This window comes from Leopardus geoffroyi, chromosome A1 (assembly GCF_018350155.1).
Source record: "Leopardus geoffroyi isolate Oge1 chromosome A1, O.geoffroyi_Oge1_pat1.0, whole genome shotgun sequence".
Classification (NCBI taxonomy): domain Eukaryota; kingdom Metazoa; phylum Chordata; class Mammalia; order Carnivora; family Felidae; genus Leopardus; species Leopardus geoffroyi.
Genome location: NC_059326.1, coordinates 227,433,331 through 227,447,373, shown reverse-complemented (window position 1 = coordinate 227,447,373; position 14,043 = coordinate 227,433,331). Strand labels below are relative to the sequence as shown.

Sequence of the window (14,043 nt, the reverse complement as noted above, 5' to 3'; positions counted from 1 at the left end):
AATCAAGGCAAATGTGAGGCAATACTATGTTATATTCAAGTCATTTAGTTACGACAAAGAATACTCTTATCTTCACCAGTTATCCCATATAATCCTCCCTCCCCACCCCACCACACACACACACACACAGACACACACACACACACACACACACACACACACACACACACACACACCAGTTCAGGGAGAAGTGATCAAGTAAGCTGGTGAGTAGCCCGGGCTTTCTGACCACCTTTGGGGTGGCTCCAAGAAAATAAGCCTTAAAATAGTAAAAGGTTTGGGTGTCTATATAGCACTTGACTCATCTAAAATGTGAAGTGTAGTAAATTCAGGTCCTAAAACCTTTCCATAGATGATAGGAAATGTCCAAAGTCACCAGTTAACTAGGAAAGAAGAGATGGTGAGCAGGAAGGAGATGGAGAGCAGAGAAGCCCTTGGGGGACCCTGGAAAGCAACTGTCAGAGCAAAGTGGCAACAGAAAAAATGTAAGATTTCACCAAGGGAAATTAGTTGGCTTACTAGATAAAGGTCTCTAGAGACTATACTACGTTGCAAACACTCATTGGCAAGAAAATTTGCAGAAAAAAAGCAGCTTACAATGTGGGCTAAGTATTAGTGAGGCTGCAGAGTTGCAATCAGTCAAAAGTTCTGAGTACAGAAAGACCAATCCAAGCCAATACTCCTCTACTAGTGGAGTCAAACAAACCCCCTTCTGAAAAACTGGATTTGGAAAACTAAAAGTGCACTAACATAGGTCATTTTCTATATAAACATCCCTCGAAGTCTCTTGACTTACAGGAAAAGAAATAAGATACTACAATACCAGGAGTGTGGCTCATCACACGCCCCGACGGTTTCCACACCTGCCCATCAAGGAACTGACCCCTCCCCCCCCCCCCATCCTCTTCCTGGCCTTGAGATGCAGCTGCATCCCACCCGAGGCCCTGCAAAAACGGTCCCCACAGGCAAAGTGCAGAGTACCAGTGCCCCTCTGCTGAAGAGTCTGCAGCGCTACATTTGCAATGACGCCACATGGAGAGAAATGGGGAAAAGCACGAAAAAGAAGCAAGGATGAGAAGGCAACAAACAAAAATGTGCTCCCCTCCTTTAGTGGTCCAAGAGAGAAAAAAATAAACAAATGCCAAACTAGAGATGGCCAACGGTCGGCTTATCATTTGGGCACCCGTAATCCATACCTGGGCAAAAAAAAAAAAAAAAAGCCCAAAAAATTAGAAGTACCTGGAAACCAACTTGGACACACTGTAATGCAAAATCTCCCCATCATCGCCATCACCGTCACCACCAACACCGGATAAATAAAAACCAAGCACTTGATCTATATATATGCAACTACTTACAGACCTGAGGTTTACATAATAACAAATTACATAATACTCCTGCTGTGCACTAAAAACCCTTCTATAGGTGAAGCTCTAATCCCTCTGGTCTTTTAACATTTTCCGGAGAGAGCTGGAAAAGTCTGCTGAATAATTGGGGGCAGGGGGGATGGAGTGCTGGAAAAGTCATCCTTGACAAGCTGCAAGCCCAACCAAATGTCCTAGGATAAAAAAGGCACTCGGAGCAGGTGACTCCCCGCTGCTCTCACCCCCTGGCGCCCGGGTGTCTAAGGCCAAGAAGTGCGAGCGGGGCTCGGGGCGCGGGGTTCAGGGCGCAACTGCCCGGGCCGGGCGGGGGGCGCGGCCGGGGCTTACCTGCTCCCCGAAGTCGATGGCTATGTTGGTGATGCCCAGGGGCACCAGGAACCGGATCAGGGGCCAGTAGTGCGTGAGCGCCGGGAATTTCACCATAGTCCCCGCCGTGGGCTGACCCCACACACATCTGCCGCCGCGAGGGGACTCTGCCGGGAGGCGCGGGGCGAGTGGGCCGAGCGGGGGCGCGGGCGGACGGAGGCCGGGTCCGGCGGGGCCTCGGGGCGGCGGCGGCTCCTCCTCGCGGCTGCGGCGCCCTCTCCAAGCGCGGCTGCTCTAGCAGGAGATCCGCAAGCTCAAGTCCATCCCCGCTGCCCTCCCACACAACAAAGATCTGCCGGGAAAAAAAAGAGGAGGGACAGCGGCGGCAGCGGCGGCGGCGGCGGCAGCAGAAGGTTCTGCTGACAGCGGCTCCATTATAAGCGCTCTGGGGCCCGGAAATAAATAAATAACCACGCGCACGAGGCGCCGCCGCCGCTGCCGCCGCCGCCGCCGTGCGGAGGAAATCAGGGGCGGGCGCGGAGGCGCGGACACCGCCGGCGGCCCCGGGGGCGGGCGGGCGGCGGGCTGGGGAGGGGCCGGGCCGGGCGGGAGGGCGGGCGGCGCCCTCCTTCCCTCAGCCGCCGCCTGCGCTAGGCGCGGCCGCGGGGGGCGCTGCGCACGCACAGGCCGTGGGGCCGCCGCCGCCGCCGCCTCGGCTGCGCCCGGGGGCGCGCGGGGTGGGACTCGCTGCGGTTCCCCGGGCGGCCAGGGGCGGCGGCGCGAGCCGGCGGCGAAGCGGGGCTGGGGCGGCGCGCGGCCCGGGGCGCCCCCCGCCCCCCCCCCCCCCGGCCGCGGAGGACGCCGCGGGGGAGGCCGTGGGACGGAGCGCCGAGCCGCTGGAGGCCCCGGGGCCGCCGGGGCCGGCGACGGGGCTCTTACCGCCCGCGCAGTCCCGGGAACGGCTGGGGCGTGTGGAAGACTGGCAGGCGGGGCAGGGGACGGGACTGCGGACGCGCCGGGAGGGATCGGGGCGCTTGGGGCTGTGAAGGAAGGAACGGGTTTGGGCAGCCCTCCCGGGCGGGCGCCGCGATGGCTTTGGTGCCCGCCTCGGGCGGGCGGGGACCGGGAGAGCCGGCAGCTCCCGGCGGGGCTGGGGGGCCTGCTTCGGGCCCACCTGGGAACTAGGGGCCGGGAGAGATGGAATTGCCGCTCTGGACGGGCGCGGAGACCGAGGAGAGGTCGCAGCGAAGGGTGCATCACACTCAGGGTGTCCCCGGGGGAGATGCGCGGAGGGCCGCGGGGACCGCTCCCTGCGTGCGCCCTGGCTGGGCCGGCGGTCCTGTGGAGCGCGCCGAGCTGCCTCCAGCACGCTTGGCGAACAGTGAGCCGAGATTCTCCTCCGTGCACCGCTCTTGTAAAACAACAACAAACTCGGGAAGCCTGTCTCTTTTAGGTAAACAAGGGAAAGAGGACAGAAGAAACTGTTTTTATTATTCTGCGCCCCGGTGATTTTAGAGTAAATAATAGTTGTGCTGAATGTTTTACCTAAAACTTCGTAATAGCTCGGACAGCAAAGCCGACATCCATCTCCGGCAGCGCCCTCCGACAGCAGGGTTGAGGCCCCAGTGAGCGAAAAGAGCCTCAAGGAGGCGGGGGGGGGGGGGGGGGGGGGGGGATATTTCTGACCCTTTTGCTGAATTGTGCCCTGAACCAAAAACTCTTAGCAAATAGCCTTAGTGAAAGGAGAGGTGAAAAGAGTCTCCTGTTTAGGTCAGCTTCATGGGCTCGTGACCTGCAAAAGTCCCACCACTTAGAAGGACCTGCCTTTGGTTTATCCAATACTGTTGCCCTCTGGCAAGTCGTAATTTTTGAAGGACGGCCCGTCCTGCTCAGGTTATTTTGCACACCCCCCTCGCCCGCGCTTCTTTTAAAGTGTAATTAGCACGGCGAATTAATTTGTTATTAAAAGTGATAAAGCAGTTTTGCACGTAGGAATGAGCCTGTGACGTCACATGTAGCTTTGTAAAGCTTGTGTTAATAGGGAGCTAGAGACCTCAACGTCCTGGTTTCAGCATTTCACAATCCATTTGAAAGTATTAAATGTTTTCCATATTTTATGCCCTTTTAAGAGACCTTTTTAAATTCCACAGTCTACCAAGACCTTGAGAAAGAGGATGATAATTTACCTTGTAGCTCTGATGTAACCTCAAACGACATCCCCTATAATTACAATGAAAATTTGGTAATTATTTATTGTGTTATATGTGCCAAATAATATTATTTAAAAGACTTCGCAGCAAAACAGGAAGTACCTGTGTACAGGACTCTCCTCAACGGCAAGTTCCGATAGACGTAGTGTAGTCAAATCTTATTTAAGATATGGTAAGAGAGCTTGTTATTTAAAGCAATTCTCTGGGAAGTAGTTCTTTTCTAAAGCAAATATCACCTTATGGTTTATCCATTCTGTTAGTCTAGGTTGCCATGGGCTCATTTTACTCAAAGCAATCTAATTACACTGACCTTTGTCTAGAACGGCGGGGTTGATGAGGTCCTCGATCAATACTCATCAAGTCAGGTTTGCTTTGGCTGGTCTCTGGACAAGGACCTGCCACATTCCTGCTAGTCCTGCTGCTGGCCCATGCAAACGCGCACAGTCCTTCCTAAGGAGGAATGGTCAGAAAATTCCAGTGAGTCAGTGAAAGGCTGTTTGAGTATTAAAACAAGGATTGAGGGGCGCCTGGGTGGTTCAGTCGGTTAAGCGTCCGACTTCGGCTCAGGTCATGATCTTGCTGTCCGTGAGTTCAAGCCCCGCGTCGGGCTCTGTGCTGACAGCTCAGAGCCTGGAGCCTGCTTCGGATTCTGTGTCTCCCTCTCTCTGACCCTCCCTAGTTCATGCTCTGTCTCTCCCTGTCTCACAAATAAATAAACGTTAAAAAAAATAATAAATTAAAAAAAACAAGGATTGAATACTCAATCCTTATTTGAGCACCCCCAAAAAGTGTTTGATGTTTGTTTATATGTGAAAGAGAGAGAGACAGAGCGTGAGCAGGGGAGGGGCAGAGAGAGAGAGAGGGAGACACGGAATCCAAAGCAGGCTCCAGGTTCTGAGCTGTCAGCACAGAGCCCCACGTGGGGCTCGAACTCACGAACTGCGAGATCAGGACCTGAACGGAAGTCGGACGCTTTAACGACGGAGCCACCAGGCGCCCCTTGAGTATTCTAAAAGTGTATTTTTTAAGTGAGTGATTTAATAGTGTCATCTTTGATTATGGCATGGAGCGCTTTTTAGATTTGAAAGCCCTCTGAATTTCAATCACACTATGGCAATGTGGAAGTTAATGGGACATTTAATTGTTTTTTTTTTTTTTTTCCTGTCAAAGACTCCAAATCAGATAACTGGTTTCAAAGGGAGTGATTGACCTCTCTTTTTCTTCCTCATTTTAACTTAGTAGTTGTTGGAAAAGATAACTCCAGAAAATAAGTGATGATAATGAATGGGAAATTTTCTAAATTACCCCGAACCCAAGAAGAGATCACAAAGGCGTTTAAATTGGATTCAGAGAGTGTTAGGAGGGTACAGCTTTATCTTCAATTTACAAGGTCTTTGGCCGAAGGACACTGCAAGGTGTACGGTCTCTACCTTCAAAAGTGTAAAGAAAAAATGTGTACATATAGGAAACATGCTGGAAGAAAATGTGCTCAACTATTAACAGTGGTTAGATCTAGACTTTTCCTTTTTCCTTTTCTGTATTTAGCACCACGGGCAAACAGAAGGTGATAAAAAGAAAACATTTTGAAAAATATTTACAAAACATCACCAGAAGTGCAAGGTAGCCTTAATTTCGGAGGGTGGAAAAAGTTACTTTTCACAGAAACAATTTCATAAATGACCAGCCATATACTATTGTTTTGATGTTTAAAATTATTAACCCCTATTTTTTAAAGTTTATTTATTTTGAGAGCGCACGTGCATGGGGGAGGGGCGGGGAGAGATGGAGAGAGAAAATCCCAAGCGGAGTCCCTGCTGTCAGCACAGAGCCCGATGTGGGACTCAATCTCACGAACCCAGAGATCATGACCTGAGCCAAAATCAAGAGTCAGACACACCACAACTTAACCGATTGAACCACCCAGGTGCACCGACTTCTTTAATATTTTTAAAGGGACCACACAGGTGCTTCCAAAATGTTGAACTGCAAAAAGGAATGGGGAAAATTTCTAACATGCTGATATGGAATGTTCTGTAGAATAGTTTGGTAAGTGAAAAAAAAAAAAACAAAAAAAAAAAAACAACAAGGTGCCAAACCGTGAAATCATACGCTCTTTTGGTGGGAAAGGGGGTAAAATGGGAGAGAAACATGAACGTGGTTGCGTATGCATATGTGTTTTGCTTATATTTGTGAAAAAGTCACACAGGAAGTGTAAACCAAAAACTATTCGAAAGTTTATCTATGGGGAAAGAAAGAGCACACGGTCGAATAGGAATGGAAGAAGGAATTCTCTTGAGTGTATTTTGTTATCTAACTTTGGCTTTGGAAACATTCAATGTTGTGTTTAAAAATTTTTCTTCAATGTTTATTTATTTTTGAGAAAGAGACACACACAGAGTGTGAGTGGAGGAGGGGCAGAGAGAGAGGGAGACACAGAATCTGAAGCAGGTTCCAGGCTCTGAGCCCAACGCGGGCCTCGAACTCACCAACCATGAGATCCTGACCGGAGCTGAAGTCAGACACTTAACCGACTGAGCCACCCAGGCACCCTGGAAGCATTCAATGTTTTAAATGTTGAAGACATAAAATTAAATCAGAAAAAAAAAAAAAAAACAATTATGGACAGCAGACATATAAATGTCATGCATAATTTTTTTTCTTGTTAATTCTTCTTTTATTCTGAGGAAGGGATTTGAGGCAGCTTTACTCAGAGCGGAGATCCATTTATTTACACAGAGACTTATCCATATGTAATGCCTTTTATAAATTTGGTTTTTCTATAATTGCTAGAGGATAAAGCATTTGGGGAGCCTCTTGCCAGGTCACTCATGTAACCTGATGGCATTCTGTACTGGTAAGTAGTAACTTACTTCTATTATCTGCAAAGTGATGAAAAACACAAAGTAAATTTTGGAATGGATTCTGCTCATGCCATTCAAAAACCCCACACCATTAGCACCTGACTGCCTAGATTTTGGAAGCAATGTACTTTATATAGGTGAGCGTTTCATGATCGGCTGACTCACCCTTGCTCGTTATGATAACACACAAAGGGTATGTGTGTAGGTAATTCATCCTGGTTCTGCAAACCTTAGGTCTGGTCATTTTTTTAAAAATTATTTTTAATGTTTATTTATTTTTGAGAGAGAGAGAGAGAGAGAGAGAGTCGAGCAGGGGAGGGGTAGAGAGAGAGGGAGACAGAATCTGAAGCAGGCTCCGGGCTCCGAGCTGTCAGCACAGAGTCCGACGTGGGGCTCAAACTCACGAACCTTGAGATCATGACCTGAGCCGAAGTCAGACACTTAACCGCCTGAGCCACCCAGGCGCCCCAGTCTGGTAATTCTTAACAAATTAAATGGAATGGAGATGTAACTGAGATTAATATATAGCTACTTTTTGTTCCCCCTTTTCCTCTCTTTCTTCAACTTCTGCTTTTGCTTATATTTAAGGAACCTCTACGCCCAATGCGGGGCTCGAACTCACAACCCCGAGATCAAAAGTTGCATGCTCTGCTGATTGAGGCAGGCAGGTGCCCCTGCTTTTGCTTGTTTTTTAAAAATGACCAGACGAACATAAAATGCATACAAGTTAAAAATATTTAATAAAGCTTAAATTTTTACTCTTGCTACCTATCCAAGGTCTAAGGTCTATTTTTTTTTAAAGCCCTTTTAAAATGTCATGCGTTTCACCAAGTTTTCCTGTGTAATTCTAGCTCACTTTGATATTTTTTTTCCCTCTGTTTATTATTTTGGCAGTCAGAGGCAAAGCTGCATTAGTCTCAATTTCTAATACCTAAGTATGTAGAAATCAGATTTTGTAGCTTCTCAGACTTTACGATCCCAGAGAAGAGGGAGACAAACAAGAGTTCTGTTGTTACTGCATTTTGATTGAACTTATCGATTAATTAAGGTTTTAATTCATCGGGCAAATTTGCAGTACAGTGTCACCTTCACATTAAGCGTGTAGCTTATCCCTGAATTCCTACATTCCCCCCCAGAGCATTTTTATATTTGAAGACGTTCCCGATTTCAAAATGCTATCCTGGAACACATCACATAGTTTTACTCGTGACTCAATAGAATGAGCAGTGGGATAAGATGTTGATGAAACCCGTGTTGCTTTAGTCTCTGTGTAGATAAGCTAACTTTGTTCTAATTCATTCAGCAAATTCTTTTGAGTGCCTACTGTGTGCCAGGCATGGTGCAAGATGCTGGGCATGTAGTATTGAACGAAGCAAATATAATCCCCCTAGGACGGAGAACATTGCGTGGCATTTTCTCTCACTGCTTCTACTCAAAACAATATTGAAGGCTCCAGCCAATGCAATCCAGCAAGTAAAAGAAAGAAAAGGTATGCACATTGGAAGGAAAAAAAAATTTTTTTTTATTCACAGATGATGAAATAGTTTAAACAGAAAACCTCAGAGATTCTATAAGAAAACGACTAGAACTAATATTTGAGCTTAGCGAGGTCACAGGATACAGAGGCATTCACAATACTCCTTTGTGCTTATAGGTACTAGCACTGAAAAATTGGAAATTGAGATTTAAAAACCATAATTGGCAACAGTTTTACAATTCATGAACTCCTTGGGGAGAGATCTAATAAAAAATGTTGAAAACTATAAAACATTAGGAGTTCAAAGAAGACCTAAATTAAATGGAGAGGTGTGATACATTAATGGACCAGAAGGCATTATTAAAATATCACTTCTCCCCAAGTTGGTCTACAGATTAAACAGAATCCCACTGAAAATCCTTTGGAGAAAGAAAAAGCACAGGACTGGGGAAAGCCAAACAATTTTGAAAAAGAACAAAACTCGAGGACTCAAATGACCTGATTTCAAGACTTACTATAAAGCTACCGTAATCACCACCGTGTGGTTCTGGTGAGACAGACATAGAAATCAATGGAAGAGAATAAAGAATCAGAAATAGAACCTTGAATCTATGGGCAATTGATTTTTCACACAAATGGCAAGGTAGTTAACTGGAGATGGAATAATATTTGCGGCCAACGTTGCTGGGGCAAAATAATGGCCTGTGAGCCATACTTCATGCCATGTGTACAAATTAAGTAAGAATAGATCTTGAATTCAATGCAGTAATTACAATACTTCCAGATGAATACACAGGAGAAAGTCTTTGTGACTATAGGTTAGACAAAGATTTCTTAGAGACAACATCCAAAGCACCAACCACACACAAAAACATTCATAACTTGAACTTCACAATGAAAAACTTCTGCTCTCCCAAAGCTTTTGTTAAGGAAGTTAAAGACTAGCCAGGGGTTGGGAAGAAATATTTACAAAACTCGTATCTGATGAAGGGCTTGTATCAGGAATATAGATATGTTCTCAAAACATAAACATAGAATACAAGTAACTCAAACCCGTGTGTTTAATGACCATACAAAAGGACTCTGGCCTTCATTACTTGTTGGGGAAATGTGCATTAAAAGTACTAAACTAGAAGGGCTAAAATTTAAAAATGTGGCAAAAACGCTTGAGTGCTGGGGAGAGTACGGAGTAGACGGAGCTCTCATACATCACGCTGGGAATGCAAAATGGTACAATCACTCTGGAAAATGGTTTGACAGTTTCTTATAAATTTAAATCTCCACTTACCAAATAGCCCAATGGTTCTACTCCGAGGTATTTACCCAAGAGAAGCGAAAACTGATGTCCACAAAGACCTGCATGCAGCTGCTCTTAGCAACTTTATTCGTGATGACCCCATGCTGGAAACGACCCAAAAAACCATGAACTGATGAATGAATAAGCAAGCTGTGATGCATCCATGGTTTGGAATACTACTCACTATAAAACAAACAAACAAACAACAAACTACAGATAAATGCAACAATATGAATGAATCTCAGGTGCATTATTCTAAGCAAAATGAGCCTGCAAAAAGAGCCTGAGTAGTGACTCAGTATGCTACTCTTACACGACACTGTGGAAAATACAAAATCGGACCAGGGGTTGCCAGTGACTGGGGGTGGGGTGGGAGAGCAGGCAGGACGGACTACAAAGAAGTGCAAGGAAACTTTCCAGGGCAATAGAAATAGTCTATATTGTGACTGTGGTTGTGGTTATATAACTCCTAGAACTGTCTGCCTAAAAAGGGCGACTCTTACTATGTGTAAACTATACCTTCACAAACGTACTTTAAATAAAACGTATGTGTACGTTAAAGCAAAATAAAACATAATCCCTTCCTCGGTGGAGCAGCCATTAAACAAATGAGCGCACAAATCAAGGTACATTTGCATGCTGCCTTTAATGATAACAGCTGCCCCTCTCCTATTCTAGAGAGAGGCTGGATAAGGAAGCTTACAATTTATGTTTGAATATTAAATCGACCCAGTCGATTTGCTTTAGAGTTTGTACAGGGTCTTCTATTTGCTATATTACTAACAACAGCTAAAATTTATTGCAACTTTTGGATGCTTCAAGGGCAGCGTCTCAACCCTCCCCCACAGACTGTGATTCAAGCTGAAAAATGGGGTAATCCTGGGGGGGAGGGCGCTGCATTCTCACCAGCCCCCAGGACCCTCTGATGCACCTACCCCTAGTCTACGGTCTGAGTGGTCAGTGGAGTTTCGAGGATCATGAAAGAAATTCAGAATTTCAACACAGCAAAGCTGCAAGGAATTTTAGAGATTATTTAGTCCAATTGTGTGTCCAGTACTTTAGTTTAGAAAAGACAGGAGAGGGCCACGGGCTCCTGGAGGAAGAGCAGATTCTGGGAGTTTCTCAGATGTGGGGAAATGCAGGATGACTCGGGAGAAGAGACAGTGGGAAGTCAGGGGATCCCAAAGTGGAGTCAAGGTCACCAGCTAGAGCACTGACGGCAGAGAGGGGTCTGCCTTGATAATAAGTACAGCACTAGCCTTTCTATGGCACTGTGCCGTTTGCAGAGCACTTTTTACATAAATGACATTTGTTTCTCACAACTGATCTGTGATCAGGTGTATTAGTTGAATTTCTTTGGTTGGATGTAAGAGAAATCAACCTAGTCTAAAGCTACCATCGGGACTCTCTGCATCTCTAATCGCAACTTTTCTCTCTTCTTCCCCCCCCCCCCCTTCCCTATCCCTTCCTTCCTTTCTTTCCTCTGTCCTCCTCTGCCTTTCTGGTCCAGATTGTCAGTAGAAAATGCCCATCCATAGCTCCTGAGCTTAGATATTAGGTCCCTTTTGCTCTCAGGTCAATATTTCAACCAAAGGGACCCTAAGTCGACCATGTTGGGACAGGTGCCCATCCTGGTTCAATTAGATGAGTCAGGGGATGAGGTCCTGTTGTCCACAATGACTTCTGGGAGCCCCGGAGAAGAGGGACTGGCAGACAAGTCAACAGGTATCTGGGACATGTCCCATTGCCCCTTGGCTATGTAACATACATGCATACATCACCCATATGTCCAAGGATGCCTGTGCCTTACAAGGCCTAACTACTCCACTTACAACTGCAAATGTACATTCTCTTTCCTCAACAGAAGACAACTCAAGGTTATGCTCAGCAACTCTCTAGAATTGAGGTTCATGGTTCATAGACAGTCTCACCTTTTTCCATATAAAGTGATGCTTTTGGGTTCCCAGGGTCCTTGGGTGCTATTACTTAGCCCATCACAAGTAACTTGATTAAAAGGGCAAAGCAAAACAGCGAAATTAATTTTAATAATATATGTTTTTTAATTTTGTTAATGTTTATTTATTCTTGAGAGAGAGACAGAGCTCGAGCAGGGGCGGGGCAGAGAGAAAGGGAGACACAGAATCCGAAGCAGGCGCCAGGCTCTGAGCCGTCAGCACAGAGCCCGACGCGGGGCTCAAACTCACAAATCGTGAGATCATAACCTGAGCCCAAGTCAGACGCTTAGCCAACTGAGCCACCCAGGCATCCCTTTAATACTATATTTTAAAATAATCTATCCAAAAATATGACTACTAGATGTGTAATCAATGTAAAAATATCAATGATTTATTTTACATTCTTTTTTTCCTGCTCAGCCTTCCAAATTCAGTGCCTATGCCCAAGTTCCTGTTCTCCCTGCATCCTGTGGGGAGAAGTTTTGGGCTGGGGTGCAGCCACACACATCAAGGGGTCATGCTCCAGCACAGGGACCCCGCTGGGCTCTCCTTTAATAGTGGAAGAGTGGTTTTGGGGAACAAACATCCCTGGATCCCCGAGCCAAGCTGCCGGCTGTCTAGGGGAGGTTTCGGGAAAGGCCCTCTGTCTGGCATCTGGAGACCTTGTGTGGCCTCGTCCCATGAGAAGTTGCATCCGGGTGCCACCCCACATAGGGTGGGGATGGCCTGGTAGGACCGAGTCCTTAGACGTCCTACGTCACTGCCAGGAAGTGGAAATGCAGGAAGGCACCCCTAGGTGTTCACTGGGCAGCCGTGCTGTCTGCACAGCTGAAAATGGTGACGTAGGCCAGTACTCCTGGCCACTGTCCTCTTCTGTTCCTGCTGGCTTGACCTATCCATGCAGGGTTTGAGCCAGGGTCACCGCCCAAGGTGGACCGAGCTCAGGGTGGCTTATGAAGGGAACCCCAAACGGAGCCGAGCGAGGGCAGCATGGAGGCAGGGCCGGGATCCCCAGCAGGTCAGGAACTGGGACACACCAGGGTGTGGTCCCCACGGCCGAGGTAAAGACTGGTGTTCAGGAGACGCCCGAATAGCCTGGCCCGAGGTGGAGGCAGTGGCTAGGGCAGCTCACAGAGAAACTTGTTTTGGATGAAGGCGAACTGCGAAGTTGTTTGTTTTTTGATGAACTGTCCCACCCAAGAATGTTCCAGCCACGTCTTAAAAGACTTCAGCCCTCCAGAGAGGGCCTGGTTTTCCTGAGTCAGTGATTTTGTCTCATTCTGTCTAAGAATCCTGCCAGTTTGTCTCCAAAAGAGTGTTTTGTCGGGGGATCGGGGGTCAAGTGGCTCTGGACCGAGACTGAGTCTCCTTAGCCTTTGGGTTAGTAATTTTCCAAATCCTTCCCGGCGCTGGGGCCACAGGTGGGCATTTGACCCAAGCACGACACTCACAAAGCCCACCAGCTGCAATCACCAGGGTGTGTGGGGGGAACAGGTACCCACGACAGACCTTATCTCACGGTGGCTTGGCTGCCTACCAGGCCGGGGTAGCTGTTTGCCAGAGACCCCACCCCGTCATCTGTCCTCACCCCCCTGGTTTCCAAGGACTCTGCCCAGCATTCTTACGTTTACAATGACGTGCTGTGCGTGTGTGTACTCACCTCTTCTTAACACATCTGTGCAGACCCTGTGGCCCAAAGCTGAAAAGCTGTGCAGATGAGTAAGTCCGATCTGCTGTTGATCTGCCAGGTAACAGTTCCCAAGGCACGCTGTGGGACAAGTTTCTTTGGTTTGCTTTCCGGGGGCTCGCCTAACTCTTCCCTACAAAATTCACATATTTACGCTCGCATGGCCCCCCAAACAGCCCTAATAGTCCATCAGGTAAGATCGGTTGTGTTTTCGGAACCCCAAATACTGTTTTGGGCTACGTTTCAAAGCCAGCCTGGGAGGTATAATTTGGAGGCAGGAACATTTTTTTAAAATGTTTACTTATGGGGGCTCCCGGGTGGGTGGTTCAGTCCGTTGAGTGTCAGACTCTTGATTCTGGCTCAGGTTATGACCTCACGGTCATGGGACTGAGCCCCGTGATGGGCTGTCATGCTGAGCGTGGAGCTTGCCTGGGATTCTCACCCTCTCTGCCTCTGCCCCTTTCCCCTGCTTGTGCCCTACCCTCTCTCTCTCCCCCCAAAATGTTGATTTATGCATTTTGAGACAGAGTGTGTGCGTGTGCAAATCGGGGAGGGGCAGAGAGAGAATCCCAAGCAGGCTCCATGCTGTCAGTGCAGAGCCTGCTGTGGGGCCTGAACTCACAAACTGAGACATCATGACCTGAGCCGAAATCAGGTGCCTAACCGACCGAGCCACCTAGTTGCCCCTGGAGGCAGAAATATTTACATGTTAGCTGGTCTATAAAAATGACAGAACACATGATTGGAATTCAGGCTGTCCAAAGCCACATTCAGGGCATCCAATGGCTATTCCTGAAGACAGTATAGTCCTACCTTCCTCCTTATGTATGTATGTGAGAGCACCAAACTCAGAGCCAATAGAAGA

The 14,043-nt window shown here is 47.4% G+C and overlaps 1 protein-coding gene across 2 annotated transcripts in view; it reads right to left on the bottom strand.

The window, feature by feature from the left end:
* The window catches only part of ANKH (ANKH inorganic pyrophosphate transport regulator), a 142,266-nt gene extending 139,975 nt beyond the window's left edge, over positions 1–2,291 (bottom strand). The window contains exon 1 of one of the 2 annotated variants that reach the window (XM_045441681.1): positions 1,713–2,291. In XM_045441681.1, the coding sequence (XP_045297637.1) occupies positions 1,713–1,808 (96 nt within the window). In that variant the 5' untranslated portion in view covers positions 1,809–2,291. The remainder of the gene's footprint in view (positions 1–1,712) is intronic. The other variant, XM_045441689.1, reaches the window with a different exon arrangement.
* Between the last annotated feature and the right edge of the window lie 11,752 nt (positions 2,292–14,043).